We start from the raw sequence: 23,173 nt of genomic DNA, 5'->3' as shown, positions 1-23,173 counted from the left end.
AAACTTGACAGAAGCTCTTCTGCGAAGGTAGGAGACGAGGTACTGGCAGAAGTAAAGCTGTGAGGACAGGGCGTGAGTCATGCTTGGGTAGCTCAGTTGGTAGAGCACTTGCCCGCGAAAGGCAAAGTTCCCGAGTTCGAGTCTCGGTCCGGCACACAATTTTAATCTGCCAGGAAGTTTCATATCAGCGTACACTCTGCTGCAGAGTGAAAATCTCATTCTGGATTGTTTCTTTAGATTACATTCTGTTGTTGTTATGTATGCCTGTCTGAGATATTCCTTTTGGGCTTTATGCGTCACTGAGTTTAGTTCAGCTGCTCCTGGTGTCATCACAAGTGTAGCAAAGAGACTTCTGCACCGTATGCTGTTCAAAGGAATATTGACAACTCTAGCATCCAACAGACAATAGTGTCAAATGCATTGATGCTTGCAATGACATTCAATTTTATCACTGAAATGTTAGACACACTACAAGTCAGTCATTGTATGATGGAAGAAGATTAAACCTAGCCTTATCTTCACACTGTTGGGCTACTAATTTAGTAGAGTTGCTCACTTATGAATAACTGAATGGTACCTGTCGAGGAACAATGTAAGGCTAGGGACTGGTCTGATACACTTGAAATCAGCGTAAGAACTCATGGGGCAGGATTATCGATCCTGAGAGGTAACAACAGACCCTGTGGCTCTAGCCATGCCACACTTCGTGTCTACCCTCCATGATGGCATTCAATACTATTCTGCTGTGATATCCACATCAGCTCATCTGCACCCATCTTGATGTCCACTGGTGGGGATCTAAATCTCTCCACCCTGAAAAGGCCACACACGGTCAAAAATGGGCTGGCTTCTGCTGTGATCTATGTCATAAGACTAGTGAGAGTGAGAGTCTCACCAGTAGTGAAACGAACACCATAGAAGGTGACGCCAATGCAGTTAGCTCTTCCCAAGGGGTGAAAGATTGCTGACACTGGTGTGACACTGATCCACCAGCAACAGTGGGTGTGAGGACTCGACCCTTGGCGAATTATGAGAGGAGGGCAATGGGTCAAATTCCACGGGCCTCCACACTGGCAATTGTGGGAGCCATCTCCACTAGTGCCCCAGTCTGCAGTCAAAGATAGAATGCTGGAAAGTGCAGAGGGGAATGGCAGTGGGAGCACATGCTGCCACAATTGAGTGCATCCCACAGGACCGACACTGCGACTGACCACACTGCCTGGTGGGCTTGGAGATGATGGCAGCAGGGGCTCCCTGGGCCGGAGGCGCAACTAATTGGAACAATTCTGTTTACAGGTCAGGCATGTGAACAATCACTAGTAGGCATATGCAACACCGTGCCAAAGCCTTCATTGTGAGATATATCCCAGTGCAATGCACACAGCAACTGACATATGCGAGGACACAATGTCAGAGAGATGATCATTCGGTAACTTTGCTTCTCCTTTGCAAGCATGAGGACCCCATGGAACAACGCTGAGCTGAGACCACAGCAGAAAAAACATACACCATACTGAAGCTGTTCCTAAAGGAGTGCACTTGAGTCATCCTGTCTAAACTACTGAAACGATTTTCCAAGAAAGCAGGTTGGCGGCTGCGATCTCCTGCTCCCTCAATGTAGGAATATCCAGCAACATATGCTGCAACGTATCATCCAAAGCAATAAGTAGAGCCTCCTGTCGACCGAACTCTGGATCATAACTGGCTGGCAACCATGATAGCATCTCTGCCTTAGCAGGCTGGGCAGTAAACTGATATCGAATGCTGTAACTATTGTTGCTGAGAAGGAGGACTCACCTGTGCAACTGGTGGGCAGTACTATGTGGCTTAGATTGAGGGCCAAATAATGAAACATGGGCATGTGGTCACTGACAAGTAAGAACTTTGTACAACAAAAAATTATGTGAAATTCTTTTATGGTGAAAATTATAGCCAGCACCTAATTTTCCACATGTGAGTAGTTACTTTGCCCTGCAGAAAGTTTCTTCAATGCATAAGCAATAGGCTGCTTGGAGCTATCTGGGTTCCCATTAGAAAGAACTCCACCAGCACCATACTAAGAAGCATTGGCAGCCACAGACAATGATTTACCTGGTGTAAAGTCAAACAAAGAGTTGAGCACAAACATTTCTTGAGGGACTGAGAGGCCCAGTTCACAGACAACATGAATTTGAAGCCCTTTCAGCGAGGGCTGTTAAGAGGATGGCAAATGTGCATGGACTGGGCAGAACTTAGCATAATAAGAAATCTTGCCCATGAAGGTCTAGAGCTCCTTCAGGTTCTTGGGCAATGACAAGTTGACAATAGCTCAGACGCACTCATCCATAGGGATGAGACAATCTTTGCTAAATCCATGTCCCAAGAAATACGCCTTTGGCGAGAAAAAAACTGCATTTTTCCAATTCGCCATAAAGACCTTTCTCGACAGGGTGCTGGAAGACTGACTGCACATTTCGCAAATCCTCCTCTCGTACAGAACAAATTGTCTGCATGTCATCGAGGTAGTTAACCCAATAGGAAAACCCTGAATCAACAGCCCAAAATATTGCTGATAAATTCCTGGTGCAGACAATCCTCTAAAATACATGCAATCAAACTGGAAAAGCCCAAAGAGAGTGTTGAGTACCAAGAAATTCCAGAAGCTTCATCTAATGGCATTTGAAGACACACATCGTGTAAGTCAAAACATGCAAAAATACTGGCCCCATCACAACTTCCCCAATAATGCCTCTGCTAGTGGAATTGGATACAAATACGCAACACAGTGTGCATTGATTGTCTGTTTAAAATCGCTGCAAAGACACATGGTGCCATCTGGTTCTGAATGACCAAAAATTTAGGTATCACTGACTGCTTACGGGACACGAGTGCCTCAAAATTTTCTGTCCGTTGTTAACTATCTGGAAGCCAAAAACAGGAAAGGCGTTTAATGAGTCAAAAATATTTTGTGTCAATGGAGCATTTACCACAGACTTAAAACATGCAGAGACGTAGAATTGCCCTCTCACAGGTATACACTTTACTGTGAGACACAACTCGACATAGTGGCTATTGCAAAGCAGGGCAGCCTAAGAGCCTATATGTATCAAAGTTAATTACATTGACTGACACTCCTTTATCTACCTGATATCTAGTCAGTCATCTATACACTACCGACATTAGCAGTATATGCCAGAGAGATGCTTTCAGGGCATGGAGACAGCCTCTAATTCCAGAGAAAACAACAGGGCCTCTGACAACTGCTGCCAAAATCGCTTATTCTGTGGGATATTTCAGTCATGGTCTCTATTGCACCACATGACAATTGGGGCTCAATCACAGGCTTGCCCAATGAGTGAAAGCAGGTGCATAATGAGAGCAACACAGAGAACATGAAAAAGTACGGATTATGAACTCGACTGATGTGTTCTCACTGAGCCTGCTGCAGACAATGACAGGCAGCCCCATATCACTGCGCTCAAATCATCCATGATGTCAATACATGGTGGCTCAGCAGAAGGAAAAGGCACCTGGCGCACCCTACAGGGCACCCGGGACTTTTTACCATGCACATCTAACTTTTGCCAACTGCCAGTTGTCAGAAAGTACACCCCTTGCCACTGCTATAAATGTTCATGTGATTCCAAAAGCTTCATCACTTCGCCTACAAAAGGGGGTGGACAAGGCCAATGTTCTTGTTTGGATCTCTGGGTCAGGTGTTAATTGCATGATCACGTTTGTAATTAGCGAGTCCCTATGCGAGGTAGCATACTGGGGACACTCCAAACAACACTTGGGTGAGAGTCCTTGCAGGTCAGCAATCCACGCTGCATATACCTGTCCAGAGCACTTGTGGTGTGGATGAAAATGTAACCGTGTACCCAAGGATTCAATGACCAAAATACTGCAGGAGCAACTGACAAAGTTCATCACAGTTAAGTTTCTCAGGTTCGACAGAGGGATTCAAATCCTGTATAAATTCATATAATCCCACACTGCTGGACAACAAGGCAGCCTTATAAATTGGATCAACAATACGCCTTACCTGGCAATGCAGCAAGAACCAGTCCAGGTAATTCTCCCCCTTTCTGTAGCCTTGTAGAAGACATTGAATGACATTGAGGGTAGTGAGGGAGAGAGCTTCTCTGCCATCAACAACTCACTATCAGTGCAGAGTGAGTATGGACTATTTTTGCATTCTGTTTGAGTAGTTCATGATCTGTTACTGCTGCAAATTTTGTTGCTGCTATTGGACGAAAGACTCCTCTTTCTAGTATTGCAAAAATGCCATGAAATGCCATGTCAACGGTGGCCACAATCAAACACTATGGGAAAAAAGTGTCACAAGTACAAGAATGTCCAATGACCTCAGATTTATATCTGCACAGGATGTGGCAACACCATGAACTGTCACTATCAGCAGAAATGTAAACTATATGAGCCAATGATGGAGCAAAAGAAAGGCTGGAGCTGAACTCCAGAAGGGGGAACAAAACTCAATATGTTAGCCAATCTATGGGAGAGCAGTGTGTCCCAACACTGCATGGAAACTAGCACAAAGATAAACATGACCACGACTGTCGCTAGCACAGTGGGAAGCGAGAGACTGGTCCAAGGTAGTTGAAATCAGCTTGGCCAGGCTTATCACTGCCAACAGGTAAACACTTCGAGTGAGTGACTCTGCCAATGCTGCACTTCACATGCACACTCTGTGATGGCATTATATTCTATTCCACTGCAGCATCCATGCCAGCCCACCTGTGTCCATCCTGTGGATATTTAAGTCTCTACACTGGTTGTCAGCGCACAAACTAAGTGGCCCAACATCCCTGTACTGCACTGCTATGGTAAAACAGTCCCTACACTGACCAAAAATCTTATGTCACACAAATCTGTAAACTCATAAAATTATTTACAATACTGTCAATACTAAAATCATTTACATTTGTTATTGATGCATAAAGTATATAGTTGTTTTATTAATATTCTAATATAATGGACGATTGCAGTCATTTAACTAAGATGGTAAATTAAAATTAACATTTGTGTCACTAGTAGTACGTGATGATGCTAGTGTACAGAGGATGTACAGGTCTGTAATGCTAACCATTTGTATAGTGTCATGTCCCTAATCATTGGAATAAATTTCACTGTGATTACATCTCTCGGTCTTGGTGTTTCACTTTTTCCAAACAGTAGCGTGGTTTCTCCCCTCCCACCTTTCTCATTTCTTTTGCTGTAGACCATACAATCATTTGTAGGTTTCTTTTTGTTTTGCATTATAAAATGCAATTTTCCCATTCAGCCTCTCTTCAGCATCAAAAGAGGATGACCTTCCTCTCTTCCTGGAATTTTATTCCTAACCGTGCCCATAAGCAATGTGATAATTCTCCTACAGGAAAGAAGTCGCTGCATCTTCTCTCCTTTCTTCTTCTTATCTGTTGCAGAATGTAGCTGTTTACAACTACAATTTCAACAAGCCAGATGAGTAATTTTGTCCACTATTCATATGACCTCCTTGTAAATCTGTAACACACACAATACTGGACAGTTCTGTCGCCTCCTCATATAAACTTTTAAACTGTAGGTTTCTGCTTCTTTCTATACCCGTGATCAACTGTGTTTCAGGACCAAAGAATGTACTCCACATAGACACTAGCTTCTTGTGCGCGCACACACACACACACACACACACACACACACACACAACTGTGTTTCAGGACCAAAGAATGTACTCCACATAGACACTAACTTCTTGCACACACACACACACACACACACACACACACACACACACACACACAATTTGTATATTAAATTGGGAGAAACAACAGATGATATTGCTGGAGCTACTGTTTTTTGAGATCTGGTGGAAACCTTTCCTAGATCTCATAACAGTCCCTGTTGTATACATTTTCATTTTATGTTGTTCTTGAGCAAATTTAGGCTTAGTGTAGAACCATTCTGTGAAAATCTGTATCAGCTGTGTATGCTTGCAGATCCTGTGCCAAATGAATCACTACTGAAACAGTAAATGGCAAATCAAATGGCTGTCAGTCATTGCCTTTCCATAATTTGGAATGTGAGAAAACGTGTAACTGTTTTCTAAGCCACAGAGGCAAAAAAATTCAATGGCCTCACTTTGCAGGCTTCTTTCAGTTATAATACTTGTCCAAATCCCACCTCCAAAACCAACTGTGCTCTCATCTGTAGCCACATTTCTTCCTGGTACATAAAATATTTTACATTTATTAGCAATTATTCACTTCATCCTTTCTAGTCTCTCTTGACCTGCAATAGGAGAAACTAAATGAAAACTCCACAATATGCAGAAAAGTTGGAGATGAGAGAAAATATCCTTGAAGAATGGAAGGAAGGACATTGAGGTCATTAGAGATAGAGCACAAGATCAGATTGGTTCAAGGATGAGAAAGGATGCCATGCCATTTCAAAGAAACCATCTTGGCATTGGCCTGAAGCTCTTCAGGGAAATCACAGAAAACCTGCAGACAGGGATTTTAACCATAATTCTAAATGCAAGTCCAGTGTGTTATCCATTGTGCCACCAAAATTGATTTGAAAAATAGAGCTTGGTCCAGGCAATTTTCAGTAAAATAGTCACATTATTCTGTCTCCAAATTCAAAGCCTTCTTCATAACATGAAGGAATGCCTTAATTTCTTTTGACACCACATCTTTCCATGAGTACCACACAAAATGTTTTGTCAGTGGAGTCACCTTCTGTATTTTTTCCACTACATATGCATTTGTTGTGCTTACAAGGTTTGGTGAAAGTATTTATGTCTCAGTTTACAAGTGCTATAGATCAATTCTTTGGAAAAAGAGCTTCTGGAAAAGTTATTTTACATATCGTGAATCTGAAGTAATAACTGAAAACTATCCCATTGTGATGAGCCAATTCTTAGAGAAGAACACAGCTATTAACTACATGAAATGTATTCACAGTTGTGAGTATCAACAACCTTCATCTGCAAATTGGAAAGACAATATCGCAAATTTGTGCCGGACCAGACTCGAACCCAGATTTACCGTTTGTCACAAGCAGCTGCCTTAACTGCTTTGGCTATCCGAGCCAGACACAAACTTCCAGATATCATTGTCCCTGTGTCTACAACCTGTGCTCATCCATTCATTATGTGTATCCCTATACAGGGGAGACGTTTTAATTGATAGTTGCTTGCCCGGTACCAGCATATAAATACTGTATTGCAGCAACTACAGCTATTATTTGAAACGTATTCGCAATTGTGAATATGGACCACCTTCAGCTGCATAATCGAACAACAACACTGTAAATTTGTGCCGGACAGGGACTTGAAGCCTTAGTCACAAGTGGTTGTCTTACAGACATTTGGGTGATGACATATGGAAATTTGGGTCTGGCCTTGAAATGTGCTTGGATAGGCAAAGTGGTTAAGGCAACTGCTCATGATATGTGGGAAACCCAGGTTCAAGTGCCGATCCAGCACAAATTTTCAACGTCATCATTCCACTATACAGTTGAAGGTTGTCAACATTCACAACTACATACACATTTCATGTATTTCATAATGGCTGTAATCACTGCAGTGCCTGTTCCTCCCATTCCTTCAGACATGCATGCATTGCAGTATCATAACTATTAACTTCTTAAACATAAGATTCAGAAGAGGAGAATAAACATTTTGTGTCAAATGTTAATAGTTGACAAATCCAACCTAATCAAACTCAAATTAAGGCAATCGTGAAATTTCCAGAACCCACAAAGAACTAAAATCTTTCCTAGGCTGACTACAATGTTGTGGGTAAGTAGTAAAAGAGCAAGCATTAAACAGCGTAACTGAGGCTAACCTGTTAAAAAAGAAAGTAGCACAGCAGCACTCTCCTAAGTATTTTAATTAGTTCAATACTAGTACAGAAGCACTCATTGAATCTAATGTTCCTGGGCACCCAGATTTAACAAGAAAATTCTACACTGCCATAGATAAGTAAGACTATGGGGTAGGAGAAAAAAATTTATGTTTGCAAAAACGATATCTACATCTATACTCTGCAAACCACTGTGAAGGCAAAGGGTATGTCCAAACGCACCAGTCATTAGAGTATGTCCTTGTTCCATTAACATATGGAGTGTGGGAAAAATGATTGTTTAACTGCCTCTGTGCGTGCTGAAATTAATCTAATCTTATACTGACGATCCCTATGGGACCAATACATAGCAGGTTGTAGTATATTCCTAAAGTCATTATTTAAAGGTTGTTCTTGAACTTCTGTTACAACACCTTCCTGGAATAACTTCTGTCTATCTTCAGAGTCTGCCAATTCAGCTCAATCAACATCTCAGTCTCCTGCAGGTAAACAAACCCCATTCATGCTGCCCTTCTCTGTACATGTTCAATATCCACTGCCAATCCTATTTGGTACAGGTCAAACACACACACACACATGCAATATTCTAGGATGAGTTGCAAGAATGATTTGTAAGCAGTTTCCTTTATAGACTGGTTGTATTTTCCTAGTACTCTACCAATAAACCAAAGTCTGCTACCTGCTTTAGTCATGACTGAGCCTATATGACTGCTCCATCTCATGTCCCTACTAAGTATTACATCCTAGTATTTATATGCATTTACATATTCTAATTGTGACTCACTAATGTTATATTAATAAGATACTATATTTGTTTTGTTTTGTGAAGTGAACAATTTTAATTTTATGAACGTTTAAAGCAAGCTGCCAGTCATTGCACTGCTCTGAAATCTTATTGGTGTCTGACTAAATATTTGAGCAGCTTCGTTCAGAGCACATTTAGTTGTAAATAACTGTATCACCTGGGTAAAGTCTTAGGCTACTAACAATTTTGTCCCAAAGGTCATTAATATACAAGAAGAACAGCAAGGGACCCAACATGTTTCCTTGGGGTACACCCGAAATTACTGCTATGTCTGATGATAGCACTCCATCCAAGACAACATGCTGCATCCTCCCTACCAAGAAATCCTCAGTCCAGTCACACATTTTATGTGATGCCCCGTATGACTGTACTGTTGACATTAAGCATAGGTGTGTACTGCGTCAAATGCTTTTTGGAAATCAAGAAACACAGCACCTACTTCACTGCTTTGATCCGTTGCTTTCAGGATTTCAAGTGAGAAAAGTGAAAATTGGGTTTCACATGATCTATGTTTTTGAAATCCATAATGGTTGATGTGGTGGATGTAGTTCTGTTAATTCAAGACACCTGATTCTGTTTAAGTTCAGACTATGTTCTAAGATTCTACAACAAACGGATGTCAGGGACACTGGATGGTAGTTTTGTGGATCACTTCTGCTACCCTTCTTGTAGACAGGTGTGGCCTAAGCTTTCTTCCAACTATTAGGGCCTTTCCCCTGCTCAAGGGAACCACAACAGATTACAGTTAACACAAGCACAAACTCTCAGCTGCGAACTGGTTAGAGAATTGGATAGGAATTCCATGGGGCCCTGGCGTTTTGTTCAATTTAAACAATTTCCACTGTTTCTCAATGCTACTGACACTATTATCTATTTCACTATTTCTCTGCAAGAATTAAGATCAAGCAATACTCCAGGAGAATAGTCAAATAGGATAAAGAACCAGTACCAGTACTTTTAATTAAAAAGAAAACCAAACCAATTGATTTCTAAGAACAATTACAACATTCAGTGGAAGTTATCCACACATTGGTAAAATAGTAATATGAATAACATAAATAGAAAAATAATGTGGCTCACTGCATTTATGCGGAAGCTTGACCTGGACTGAAAATCTACAACAGATTTTATAAATACTAAAAGCTTTTCTTTTAAACTTTCTATTCAATTACAAACATATCAAAACTTACCCAGCATTCCAAAGCATATGGCATCTCCAACACTTACTACAACTGCCATGCCGACCCAACTCAAAATCATGAGGAGAAAAAACAGCCAAAACTGGTAAAGACCAGCAACATCTGCAATTTCTTCATTTACAGTTATCATATTATTAATCACAGTATTGTTACAATATGTGTCACATTTCAAATGTCTCACAGCACTGCACGAGGGATTTAACACATCAGTGTTCATAATTTTTACTTTATGCACAGGGAAGTAAAAACAAGAATACACAGAAGTTGTGTGATTTAAGCTTGCCACAGCTGTTATATGGAGAGTGTCATTAGCAAGTACACCACTTCTTAGCCTTTGGCTCTTGCAATAGTCTGACACATTCCAGTACATACAGATATCTGAAAGTATTGCAGGGTTTGTCACACTACACGCCATCTGTAAAGGAAACATCAATAGTTTCAAACATGGAAATGTTTTAAATTTGAAAATATAAAAGCAGTATATGTTTGCCTGAAAATGAGCATATAAGAGAATTATTGTTTTTAGAAATGGTAATGACTTTACACTGACATGAAACAGAAGGTTTATTAACAACAATAATTTAAAAAGAGTATGGTTAAGAAGTTTGAAAGTACAGTGCACATCATAATCTGTTCTTAAAATTATCCAGTACTCAACACCCAAATTCACCATCCTATAAGCTGGTAGTAATGGTAGAACAAAACATGTTATAAAGAACAGGTTAAAAAAATCCACAAATATATCAGGTATACAAAGTTCTATAAACAAGCAATATATTTCTCATGATAGAGGCAGACAATACATATCGTAAAGAAACTGACAGAAACATGTATCGAGTTAGCAGTGGGCATAGTTACTCTGTGTGAATGTTTAGTACAAAATAATTACTGTGTGACTATACACCAGCACTAACACATTTTGTGATCCACAGACCATCCACTTTGGATTATTGCTTTCCATCTGACAGGCAAAGCCAGATAGGGAGGAAATCAAGGAAATACAACTCAGTGGCTGCCTCCCTCCAACCAGCATCTTCGATGTAATTCTTGTGATGGCATTACTAGGCACATGCCCTGGCACAATATTTACTGGCAAGTTCATCATGATTGGGAGAGAAAATATGAAGCCCAACAAATACATCCACTTTACTTTTAGACATCTCCTAATGTGTTTGTCTTTTCTTGAAGGCTACAAATGAATGATAATAAGTGTGAAATGTTTTTCCCTTAAAGGCATACACATATTGAAATCAAATGCACCAGTTGCCAGTTATTTTGTATTTTTATACATACAATCGATTTCAGCTTAATTACAGGCAAATCTCAAGTGTCTTGAGTGTTTATGAACGGACAGCAAGGGCACACAATAAAATGTTTAAATTCGGATGACTAGTCATTGCCAGCTGGAGTAAAATACTCGTCACTCTTGAGACCGACTTTTTATTGAATCTCAATCAGTTAACAAAACTGCAACATAATTAGCAACTGGAGAATTTGATTTCAATAAACACACAATCATTGGTTGTGGAAGCACTCACCAATTCAAAACATGGTAACTAATCTCTCATGAGGAAGATAGAAAGACATGTGCCAGAAATTTCAGTCAATCCTCTTGTGTCACAGGACTGTAGGAGTCAATTTGACAGTCTTTTTCCTTTCTCCATCACAACTTCTTTTCAGCTCAAGGGCTATTCTTCTTGAAGGGCTGGATGGTTTCCTCAGACACAGTCAATAATCCATATCATCTGTAGTAGTGTCATCAGAAAACAGAAAACTACTGTTGAACAGTTTGAAGGTTTCTGATTCACTTTGCTACTGTTATGACTTATATTATTATGTTTGTTCTTGATTGATGACTCAGTAGGTCTAAAGAGGATCTTGGCATTTATCTATATCTTCATGTTGGTGCAGCAGGTAGCAGCACAACACTGTACGCTGCTGTGTTGTTGTTCAGTGTAATCACACTTCACAATGACATTATTTGAACTATCTCAACCTGAAGTCATTTTATACATCTTAAATACGTTCTACATAAACATAAATTATCTGTCTGGAACTGTCTCTCAATGCTCTAGTTACCAAAATGTAATGTGTCTGTCATTTTGACTAAGTTTCATAGTTTTTTAGATTTTTTCAATTTTTTCCTTGATTTATAAAAATTGTGTTTTTTCTTTTAACCTTTTTACTTTGTCTTTTTTCTTTTTGCTTCATTAAACCATTTGTTCCACATTTCTTTATAAACTCAAGATGGTTAGTCTTCTATCCTTCTCCACATAGGTAGAACATAGTTTATGGTAACTTGCTCTGGTAGTAACGTGGAGGAAGCAAGCAGTTCTGGAGGTAAATGACAGTGGAGGCCATGAAGTGATTGAATAACCATACCAAGCACATAGAATTGCAAAGTCATCTTAAGTATGTACAACAATCCAGAGAGCAATCTAAATCACAAACATAAATTAGGCAAGGTCTAAACCTAAATATTCAATGGCGTGTTACAAAGGCTTCAATGACTAACAAGAAACTGGCTAGCAATAGCTGGGCTGCAATATTTTGCAGTAAACACTCATCAATGGGTAGCACCATCTCAAATACTGATGGCATTTTGTTTTCTTCATATTCTTTATCATTTTCAGTTGTTTCACTTATTTAATTTTTATGTAAGATATCAAATGCTTTACAAAGCACTTACAAATACTTTTGTTTAAGTCAGTGTTTTGTATTGTGTTCCTATTATTGCTCGTCTGAAACACTCTTATCTACCAAGAAATCCTCAATCCAGTCACACATTTCATGTTATGCCCCATATGACTGTACTTTTGACAATGAGCATAGGTGTGTACTGCGTCAGATGCTTTTTGGAAATCAAGAAACACTGCACCTACCTCATTGCTTTGATATGTTGCACTGTTGAAATTGCTTTTGCTTTCTTTGTTTCTTTAACATCTTTTGCTACTTGATAAGTAATTTTACCTCTTTCTTCACCCCTCACAGCCCACATTTTCTATGAGACTAGACTTGTTACTTAATTCAGTCTAATGTAACCAGGGTGTACATGCAGACAGGAAAAAAATTGCACTATACACTATATACTACAATGTCAGTGTGGCGAAAGTACTTTTTCTTCATGTTAAGTAACAGCCTTGCAGCTGTAAAACTAATCACACCTGTGAATGGCATGAGTTTTATACACCGGCTTAGAACTACCTGGCACTTTCGTGAATGAAATGCATTTTGGAAAGATCTTTGATGCACGGCAACATTTAAACTGCATATTTTCATATTATAAAAGTATAAACATAGAGTCCACCAAACAGCATGATTCCTTCTGAAGCACTGAAATCGAGGTTATGATGCACTTTTGTTAGCCTATCATAGCTCATTTCGCTTGATTTTTCCAGCTAATGACAGCAGTTATTCAGAGCATAGGACACATGATGTAATTAATCAACAGTAATATCACTGTTAGGTAGCATGAACACACAAACAGGAAAAGTTAATGATTTTAAATTAATATACATGCAGCACAGCTACAAGACCCACTCTCCTCCAAGGGTGTGGTTAGGCAGTGTCCTAAGAGCACAGCTTAACTTGCAGCAGCTGAATATTTCTCACAAGTGTGGTTATAAATTTCACAGCTGTGCACCCAACATTTCATGTGCTACCTTCCTGAATACATGTTTCATCGAGCACTTCGACTTTCCATAAAAAAGTCAATTATGTGTGAAATTGCTCAAGAACTCACTTTATAGATTTTTTAAGGCTAGTTATACTTTAAGCTATCATTATTGTATAATTTTTAATCGGCAAAAAAACTAAAATAAATATTAAAAACTAATGTCAAAACTTGGTCTTCTTCAACATGTGTTACGTATCACAAATGAGCCTATAAAATTTTAAATAATGACATAAACGACTGGCCTTCTGGAGCTGATATTCTTCAAGTGGCTGGTTCTCAATGTTAAGTATTGACTAATAGTCTAATGCTCACTGATTTAAGAAATTCATCACACATTCTCACACACCAAATAATTCACCTTGCGTAAAGGAAATTTACTTCGAAAGCAGCACTTCTCAAAGCACCACCATTCATAATATTTTTTCCGTGACCATTACAGATATGTAAACAGTTGTGATGTCATGTTAATCAAAATGAGGCCCAAGAGAAAGACGCATTGACAACAGTTTGTTGTTATGAAGTATTGCATAGTTTTTGATACATTTTGCTGTTGGTAGACAATTGTGTGTGCATTGTGTTTTGTTGTTGTGAATGGTGCAATTTCTTAGCAACTATGTTTTTATTTTGCTGTTATTCTCTCATACATGTTTAATTTCTGCAGTATTATTCTGTTGTAGTGGGCTAAAGTATAATTCTTTGTTAGAGTATCAGTTCTTACCAGTCAAAATCACAAAAATTTAATTGAAAAGAAAAACAACAAAAAATTCCTGGAATTCTACCCAGATTTCCTGGTTGTCCTGCGGCATATACACCTGTATATCTTCTTTTTTAAAAAATTTCGCTTTATTTTCACTTTCTACAGTTCTGACTTCTTGCCTGATACGTTTAGGGCCTAGTTTGTTTCTTTTAGCTCTGTATACACTTTTACTCTGCATCTTACAAGGGACTCTATGATCACCAGCTGGACAAAACTGATTTAGCATTTAACAGCCTGTACAGTATCTTAGTTAGAAAAAATATAGTCATTGTCACTAATAGTTCTATTTGGCCCTTGGCAAATCCATTTTTTATTTTGTTTTCTTCTGCAAGAATTTGTTACGGTCAAATTTTGTTGTTCTTGGCACATTTGCTAACGTATGACACAGCATTTCTGTTATCATATCTGTAGACAAGGGCTAGTAGAAATCATTGGGTAACACAAGAGATACTGAGTTTAAGTGAGGAAAGAAGAAAATATAAAAATGCAATAAATGAAGCATATGAAAAGGAATACAAATGTCTAAAAAATGATAGTGATAAAATGTGCAAAAAGGCAAAGCAGGAATGGCTAGAGGACAAATGTAAGGATGTAGAAGCATACGTCACCAGCAGTAAGATAGATAACGCCTACAGGAAAATTAAAGAGACCTTCGGAGAAAAAAAGAACCACCTGTATGAATCTCAAGAGCTCGGATGGAAAAACAGTCATAAGCAAAGAAGGGAAAGCAGAAAGGTGGAAGGAGTATATAGAGGGACCATACAAGGGAGATATATTTGGCGGGCAGTGTTATGGAAATGGAAGAGGGTGTAGGAAGATGAGAAGGGATTATACTGTGTGAAGAATTGATGAAGCACTGAATGACGTAAGTCAAAACAAGGCCCGGGGAGTATACAACATTTTGTCAGAGCTTCTGATAGCCTTGGGAGAGCCAGCCATGACAAAACTCTTGCATCGGGTGAGCAAGATGTATAAGACAGGCGAAGTATCCTCAGACTTCAAGAACAAAATAATAGTCCAAATTACCAAGAAAGCAGGTGCTGACAGGTGAGAAAATTACCAAACTATCGGTTTAATAAGTCACAGCTGCAAAATACTAACACACATCCTTCACAGAAGTATGGAAAAACTTATAGAAGATGACTTTGGGGAAGATCAGTTTGGATTCCAGAGAAATGTAGGAACATGGGGGCGGGGGGAGGGGGGGGGTGCGATATTGACCCTAAAGAGAAACCTATGTTTATAGCATTTGTAGACTTTGAGATAATGTTGAGTGGAATAGTCTCTAAATTCTAGAGGCAGGAGGGGTAAATAAAGTGAGCGAAAGGCTATTTGTAATTTGTACAGAAACCAGATGGCAGATATAAGAGCCAACGAGCTTGAAAGGGAAGCAGTTGTTGAGAAGGGAGCGAGACTGGGTTGCAGCCTATCCCCCAATGTTATTCAATCTGTATATTGAGCAAGCAGTAAAGGAAACAAAAGAAAAACTCGGAGTAGGAATTAAAGTCCCAGGGAGAAGAAATGTAAACTTTGAAGTTTGCTGATGACATTGTAATTCTGTCAAGAGACAGCATAGGACTTGGAATAGACGTTGAACAGAATGGACAGTATATTGAAAGGAGGATACAAGACGAAATCCACAAAAGCAAAACAAAAGTAATGGAATGTAGACGAATTAAATCAGGTGATGCTGAGGGGATCAGATTAGGAAATAAGGCACTTAAAGTAGTAAATTAGTTTTGCTATTTGGGAAGCAACATAACTGATGATGGTCGAATTAAGGGAGGACATAAACTGTAGACTGGCAATGGCAAGAAAAGCTTTTCTGAAGAAGAGAAACTTGCTAACATCGAGTTTAGATTTAAGTGCAGGAAGTCATTCCTCAAAGTATTTGTATGAGTGTAGCCATGTATGGAAGTGAAACATGGATGATGAACAGCTTAGACAACAAGAGAATAGAAGCTTATGAAATGCAGTGCTACAGAAGAATGCTGAAGATTAGATGGGTAGATCACATAACTAATATGGAGGTACTGAATAGAATTGGGGAGAAGAGAAATTTGTGGTACAACCTGACAAAAAGAAGGGATCAGTTGGTAGGACACATTCTGAGGCATCAAGGGATCACCAAATTAGTACTGGAGGGAAGCATGGGAGATAAAAATCATAGAGGGAGATTAAGAGATTAATATAGTAAGTAAATTCAGAGGGATGTAGGTTGCAGTAGTTATTCGGAGATGAAGAGGCTTGCACAGGATAGAGTAGCATGGAAAGCTGGATCAAACTAGTCTTTGGACTGAAGACAACAGCAGCAGCAGCAGCATCTGTAGTTTCCCAACGGAGAATTTTTTCAGTTTTTGTCCTACATCTGCATTAATTAAAATCTTCCATCATAATCTTGTAGTGGGATTTGTTGTCACTTATGAGCTTCTGTAGTCCTTTATAGAGGTCCCTAATATTCTCATCAGAATGTGATCATGTTGGTGTGTAGACATGAATCATTCCCATCATACATGTTTAATTAGTTTTTAAACCAAGCCTAGCTACTTTGACTTAGTTTTCTTCAACATCTTTTAGCAAAAACACCACTCCTGAATTTCCTCTCTGTTTCTATATAATAAAACTTATGTCTTGCCTTTAATTATGTTCACTTTTAATTTTTTGCCACAATCCTGATAAACTTATTATATCCCATTTGATCTTATTTAACAACCTTCCAATTCCACACAAACCTATCTTTGGATTTTAAAAGTCTGTAATTTCTTAACTGTAGGCATAAGACAAATGGTTTTCTAAGGTCATATAATTGTCAGTTTAGCCCAATTTGCTGTAGTAAGGTACAGATGTAGAAGTGAGCGGTTTGCCTCATAGCCTGAAGCCATTGTCAGCGTTCCTTCTCTCCACAACTACTCTCAACATATGTTCACTTAGGCTGAAATAACACAATGCCATGAATCTGTACATGGCACTGGCATCTGCAACCACTCTATGCATGATACAATAGCCTGCCACAGCTTTAAGGCTCTGGCAAAACTAGTACTGAATCTTGTCTTGAGCTAAACCCACAGCAGTCTCGGTGCTTCTGAATCTCAGAGCCTAAGATCAACACAGACAGTTTGCATGCTAATCACTTGTCAGCAGGGCCCTCATATATCCAATAAAGGGCCCTCATATATCCAGTCTCAATTGTCATTTAACAGTCAGTCAATCACTGAGTCTTCATTCACAAAATCAATCTTCACTCTTCAGGGAAATTAATCTTGTCTGGATCACTAGTTAGGTAAAAACACTGTGTGCAAAATTCAAGGTTCTGCATTAAAGTTAAAGTATACCACATATTTTAAATTTGTCAGAAAATTTGTATATCTACACCCCATCACCTTAAAAAGGTTCTGGTATCAATACAATTTCCCACACCACAGTTCCAACTGTTGATGGTGCACACGAAAGTACGACTGTCTGTAAGCCTCCATAAGAGTTTTAATTTCTTGTTGAGGACACTTAGAGAAATGTATGAGAGAAGAAGAAATTCGTTGAGTAACTCTTCTTGGACCACACTTCCATGGAATGTTAACAGCAAACCTCTCCACAATACAAAACACTTCTCTTGAAAATTATGCCACTGTAGTTTGTTGTGTGCTGTAATTATCTCACACTCACTAAACAAATCCATGACAAAATATGCCAGACTTCAATGGATTCCTCTCTCTCTTCTACTAATCCAATCTGGTGATCTTAAACTGTCAGCCAATACTAAAAAATGGCTGAGTAAGTGTTTTCAAAGTCACTTCTTTCATGTACGAGTTACATTTCTTTAAGGTTCTTCCAGTGAATCTCAGTCTCGCATCTGTTTTTCCTACAGCTAGTTTCATGTAGTCATTTCACTTTAGGTTGTTCTGCTCATGTCTTGCACTTTTTTTGCCCAATAACTTGATACACCTCATTGCTCTATTTCCTATGATAAATTTTTTGCTAGGAGGAGAGGAGGGTTCTTCTGCACCATTTGTGTAGAATCTTACAGTTACCAGATTAGATCAAGGTACCTTTCTACTGTTGAGTGATAACAGTTGATTTTTTATCCTGCTTTCATTTGTCTCAATATCTGGCATTTTAGGATCCATACAGTGACCTAGTGAAACTAAAGTTTTATGAACTTGTGAACATGCAGTAAAAGAATTTTGGAAAACTGTATCCGATATTTTAACTTCCTACCAGCCACCCTCCATTCTGGTGTCAGCATTGTCTCTGACAAGTGGACCACATGACAATCGGATTTTTGTAATTTTTTATATTTGTGTTATGTGAAGTTCAGAACTCAAATATTAATCTCCCAAAACAATTCAATGCTACTCTCAAAAAATTGACTTTGAAGTTTTCCAACCATGATTAATAAGCTAAAGCAAGACCAAGTTTTCTTGTCAGGCCACTTGGCTGTGTGGCAGAAGGCTCACTTGCCATGTTGGGGGTTTTAGATTAGATTACTGGCCAACGCAAATTTTTAAATAGAGGTGCATGTTCTATTGGCAATTCCATGATGTTTAAAATACGTAAAGATGGAAACAAATCAGTAGTGTTCCAGACCAATAACCACTGCTTTGAGTCTCATTTCACTCATTACTACCCCCCCCCCCCCCTCTTTCCCTATTAGTTTGAATACCTACGTCATTTAAATATAAAATTCTCCAAATATGTGCTAATTAACAGATATCAAATTTCTAATTATATATCACACAGCAAAAAAAATCCAGTTTTCATTGCAAATATAAATTCTTAAATACTGAGTCTTTATATAAGATTGTTTGAATAAAAAAAAATTACAAATTAGTTAATTCTTTTTCATCCTTACATATTTTACATTTTAGGGAAATGTTCGTGGAACCTTGGTTGAAAATTTTGCCAGGAATGAGAATTGAATCCATGGCAACATGTGATAGGCAAGCATTCTACCACACATCTGCATGGCCTGTCAAGAAAAATCAACCTTGCTTTTGCATATTAATGATTGTTTGTAAGCTTCAAACTCCAGAGCTGTTTCTTTTTTTTTTTAATTTATGAGACCTGAATCAAACTGCTTTTGCTAACTGATATTTGATTTATGAACTCCACATACCATACATGCAAAAACAAAGGTACAAAATCCAGTTGCCATGTGGTCCCCTTGTGAATGACTGAACATAAGATCTTGATCCACTTACTGTCTTTATGTGAGACCAATATCTCTCAAGTCTTCTGGACAGATTAGTTGGCACTGACAGCTTCTCACATTGCTCTTCTAAAGCTCATTTTCCCCCATTCAGCTTTTGTGTCACCAAGACCTCATTTTTGCTTAAATCTGTGACAAAGCTCCTTTTCCTTTCTTTGCAATTTTCTAAAAAGAGTACTGATCACATTGGATCTTTCCTATCCCTCATGACCTCATTGTCCCATTTAGTCTAAAGCTCTTTTACACTGAAGTGAACACAAGTGAAAATGCCACAGATTGTGCTTGCATTGAATTCCCTTGTGTTAGCTTGAATTCCACTGGTTGTCAGTCTTTTAGCAAACTATCAAATGGCCGTTGGTTCCTCTTGCTGTTGGGGCTAGCAGTGCTGATCGCTTTGGTTGTTGTTGACATGAGTTGCATAAGTAGTGGAGTGGTCTGGAAGATTGTAATTTTGCTGACAGAAGAATATACAAGTGCTTTTGAGATTGAAGAGATTTCAGTACTAATGCCAAGCCAAAAAAAGTATGACTAGTACAAAACTGCCAGCGCACCTAAAGGTGCTACTGAGGCCAAGAGAAATACAGTAAATTCATTAGATGATTGCTTCAGGCAGGATCAAAGTGAAAGCACAGGCTTTTTAATTCTTTTTATTAAAAAGGGAAAGCACAATAAATTTCCTTGAGAGTAGATAAATGTGAATAATTTACAAGACTTTCCCAGTGATTCACGGACATCTCGAAGAATTGGGTGTACTGCCAGACACTGTAACTCAGCATCTTCATCTAGTGTTTTGTGAGACTAGTCACTTTGCTAACTGGGTTGCATATTCATGCCTAGATAGTGCCCGGTGTTCGCTATGCCATCTACACCCACTGGGACTGTTTCTTGCAATGGTATTTGACTTCAGGCATTTCCTCTTTTGTCTGCACCCCTTGCAGCTGTCTCCTGTGGTGCCAGCCATCCCATGGCATTCTGTATTAGGTATGTGCCCACCAAGTGTCCCTAGCACTACAATGATGCTGATCACTGTAGAAGTTCCTTAAAGCTATTCACAACTACTGCACCTTTCTCTCATGGTCATGTCATCCTCCTGCCATTCTGAATTCAGTACACCCTTGTAATGTGTGCTTCCTGTAACATCACACTGCAACTAGCCCCGCATATTATGTTGTCCGAGCATGCTGCAGCAATCTCTTATGGCGGTAGCTGCCGTCTGGTGTTGCGTATTATGTCTGCTCCCTGGTTGTGCGGTGCCTGGGGTTTTGAGTGGTTGGTGCTGTTCCCTATTTTGTCTGTGACAACTGTGGCTGTCTCCCATGGAGGTAGTTGCCACCTTGTGCTCCATATGAGGTCTGATTCCTGTAATTAATGCTCCCAGTCATCTGTGGCTCATTCTCAGACAAGGGAACTTTTTTCCGGCATTTCTGTAGTAGTTCCAAAGCCAGATTCCATGTTGTACTGATCTAGTATCCTGCTTCCCAGTTGATCAGGTTCTCCGCCACCTTGAGTTCAATAGATTCATTGATGATACTGTCCCAGAATCTGAGGGTCTGAGCCAGGATCGTGGTTCTGTCATAATTCATGGTGTGTTCAGGTTCCAGACAATGTTCAGCTATTGCTGAGTTTGTGGGCTGTCATAGCCTGGTATGTCTTTGGTGTTACTAACAACAGAAGAAAAACAAGAAGAGACCAGGAAGGTAGCCTTCTCACAACGGACAAGGAACAAGAAAAATACACTAGGAAGGTAGTCTTTCTACTATATGCAGGGCCTATTTCTGCTAAGATCAGCAGAATCTTGGAAAAAACACAAAATCTACAGTTTGTTCTGCCCACCCAGCAAGATCAGGGAGCTCTTTGAAATAGTCAAGGATATCTGGGGTTAAGAAAACCTGGTATTTACCTTATACCTTGCAGATACGGTATGTCTTATATTGCTCAAACTCCCAGAACAATGGACATAAGATGTATTTGCTTGTATCTGCTTCCATCGGCGCAGTTTTGAGGGGGCTTATGGTGTACTGTGAAATGCCTCTGGTTTAATCCATTTGTGTTCCACATCTTCATCCTACAAGCTGAATGTTGTAGGCATTGACAGCCCACTTACTCTACACTTAATTTCCTATCACCTTGTTAAACAAAAATATACTTTTCTTAACATTCCTTGTAAGACACACAGTCATTCATGCTATGCTATTAATTTATATCAACTGATTAATATTTTCTGTTCCCAATCTCAACAAATTAAAGCTCTCCTTTGTCAGTAAAAGGACTGATGTTTCCAAACAGTATGTACACAGTTGGAGAGTGATAGAAGGGTTCAGAAAATATGTCGTTAATCTCAAATTGTTTACACAAGAGCAACAGCAATTTAGAAATAAGATTCAGTAATACAAAACTGTGAGAGAAAGTAATCTTAACAGAGCAAGTTAATAGTACGAATTCTCAGACTCTAGAAGTTACATTACAAGTTATCCTGGATAGTAAATATTTTGGATAATTACATTTTTGAACACACATACTAAAAATGTAATCAAAGTTGAAAGAAATCATATGAGAATAATGGTACAAATGACAATGTTACCCACTAGGTGAGGAAAGAAAGAATAACACACATCAAAGAAACGAAAAATAAAAGGGGTGTAACAAACATGTTGATTCCTAAAGGAAGCAACAGAAACAGTGAAAGGCAACTACACAAAGCATATGGAAATGTGGACCAGGAGAGCTTCAGTTGCCGTAGTTAGTCTTTAAAAAAGGTACTGCAATAATGTATATAACATTTATGTCTTTAATTTAAGGGATCTTCATGATCCACAAAATACAATGTGTCAAAGTGAAATTGTGATGACTAAATTGTAGTAGGGCAGCAGAGATGCCTCTGAGTATGCGTGTAACAGTCTCAGTGGACAGAGGTCTTAGGCATTCTGCCTACTGCATGCATTTGGCAAAGAGTACTCAAGTTGCTGAAAAACAGGACAGAACAAATAACATAGCTGGACAACATTATGCATCATGAATCACTGGCAGATTAGGGGTCAGCCACAGCCAGTGTTAGGCAGGCCAGGAGTGTTTGATGGGCCAAAGCGGAATGCTCCTTTGACCAGGAAAGACAGTCACGAGTATCAAACAATATCCAGCGCCTAGAAACAAAAAAGCATAAATTTATATTTGCTTGGTGACCCGTACACCAGGCGGAAAATAACATTACAAGCTTGTGGTACAATCCATTGGCAATGCTGGAATTCAATATGGTGTTGGCCCACCCTTAGCCTTGATGACAGCTTCCACTCTCGCAGGCATAGGTTCAGTCAGATGCTGGAAGGTTTCTTGGAAATGGCAGCCCTTTCTTCACAGAGTGCTGCACTGAGGAGAAGTATTGATGTCAGTCGGTGAGACCTGGCATGAAGCTGACATTCCAAAACATCCCAAAGGTGTTCTATAGGATTCAGGTCAGGACTGTGTGCAGGCCAGTCCATTACAGAGATGTTATTTGTCTGTAACCACTCCACTACACGTTGTGCATTATGCACAGGTGCTTGATCATGTTTAAAGTTGAATCACCACCCCCAAATTGCTCTTCAACAATGGGAAGCAACAGCAATGTAGGCCAGTGCTGTGATAGCGCCATGCAAAAAAACATGAAAAGAATAACCACACCATAACACCACCGCCTCTGAATTTTACTG

General features: G+C 39.2%; 1 protein-coding gene across 2 annotated transcripts in view; it reads right to left on the bottom strand.

The window, feature by feature from the left end:
- The window catches only part of LOC126266878 (major facilitator superfamily domain-containing protein 6), a 155,099-nt gene that overhangs the window by 116,803 nt on the left and 15,123 nt on the right, over window positions 1-23,173 (bottom strand). For both annotated transcript variants that reach the window (XM_049971534.1, XM_049971535.1), the window contains exon 3: window positions 9,843-10,266. In XM_049971534.1, coding sequence (XP_049827491.1) covers window positions 9,843-10,266 — 424 coding nt within the window. The remainder of the gene's footprint in view (window positions 1-9,842; window positions 10,267-23,173) is intronic.

The sequence above is a fragment of the Schistocerca gregaria genome, chromosome 4, assembly GCF_023897955.1.
Source record: "Schistocerca gregaria isolate iqSchGreg1 chromosome 4, iqSchGreg1.2, whole genome shotgun sequence".
In the NCBI taxonomy this organism is placed as follows: domain Eukaryota; kingdom Metazoa; phylum Arthropoda; class Insecta; order Orthoptera; family Acrididae; genus Schistocerca; species Schistocerca gregaria.
Note: the sequence above shows the minus strand (reverse complement) of the source record. Positions and strands in the feature narration are given on the sequence as shown.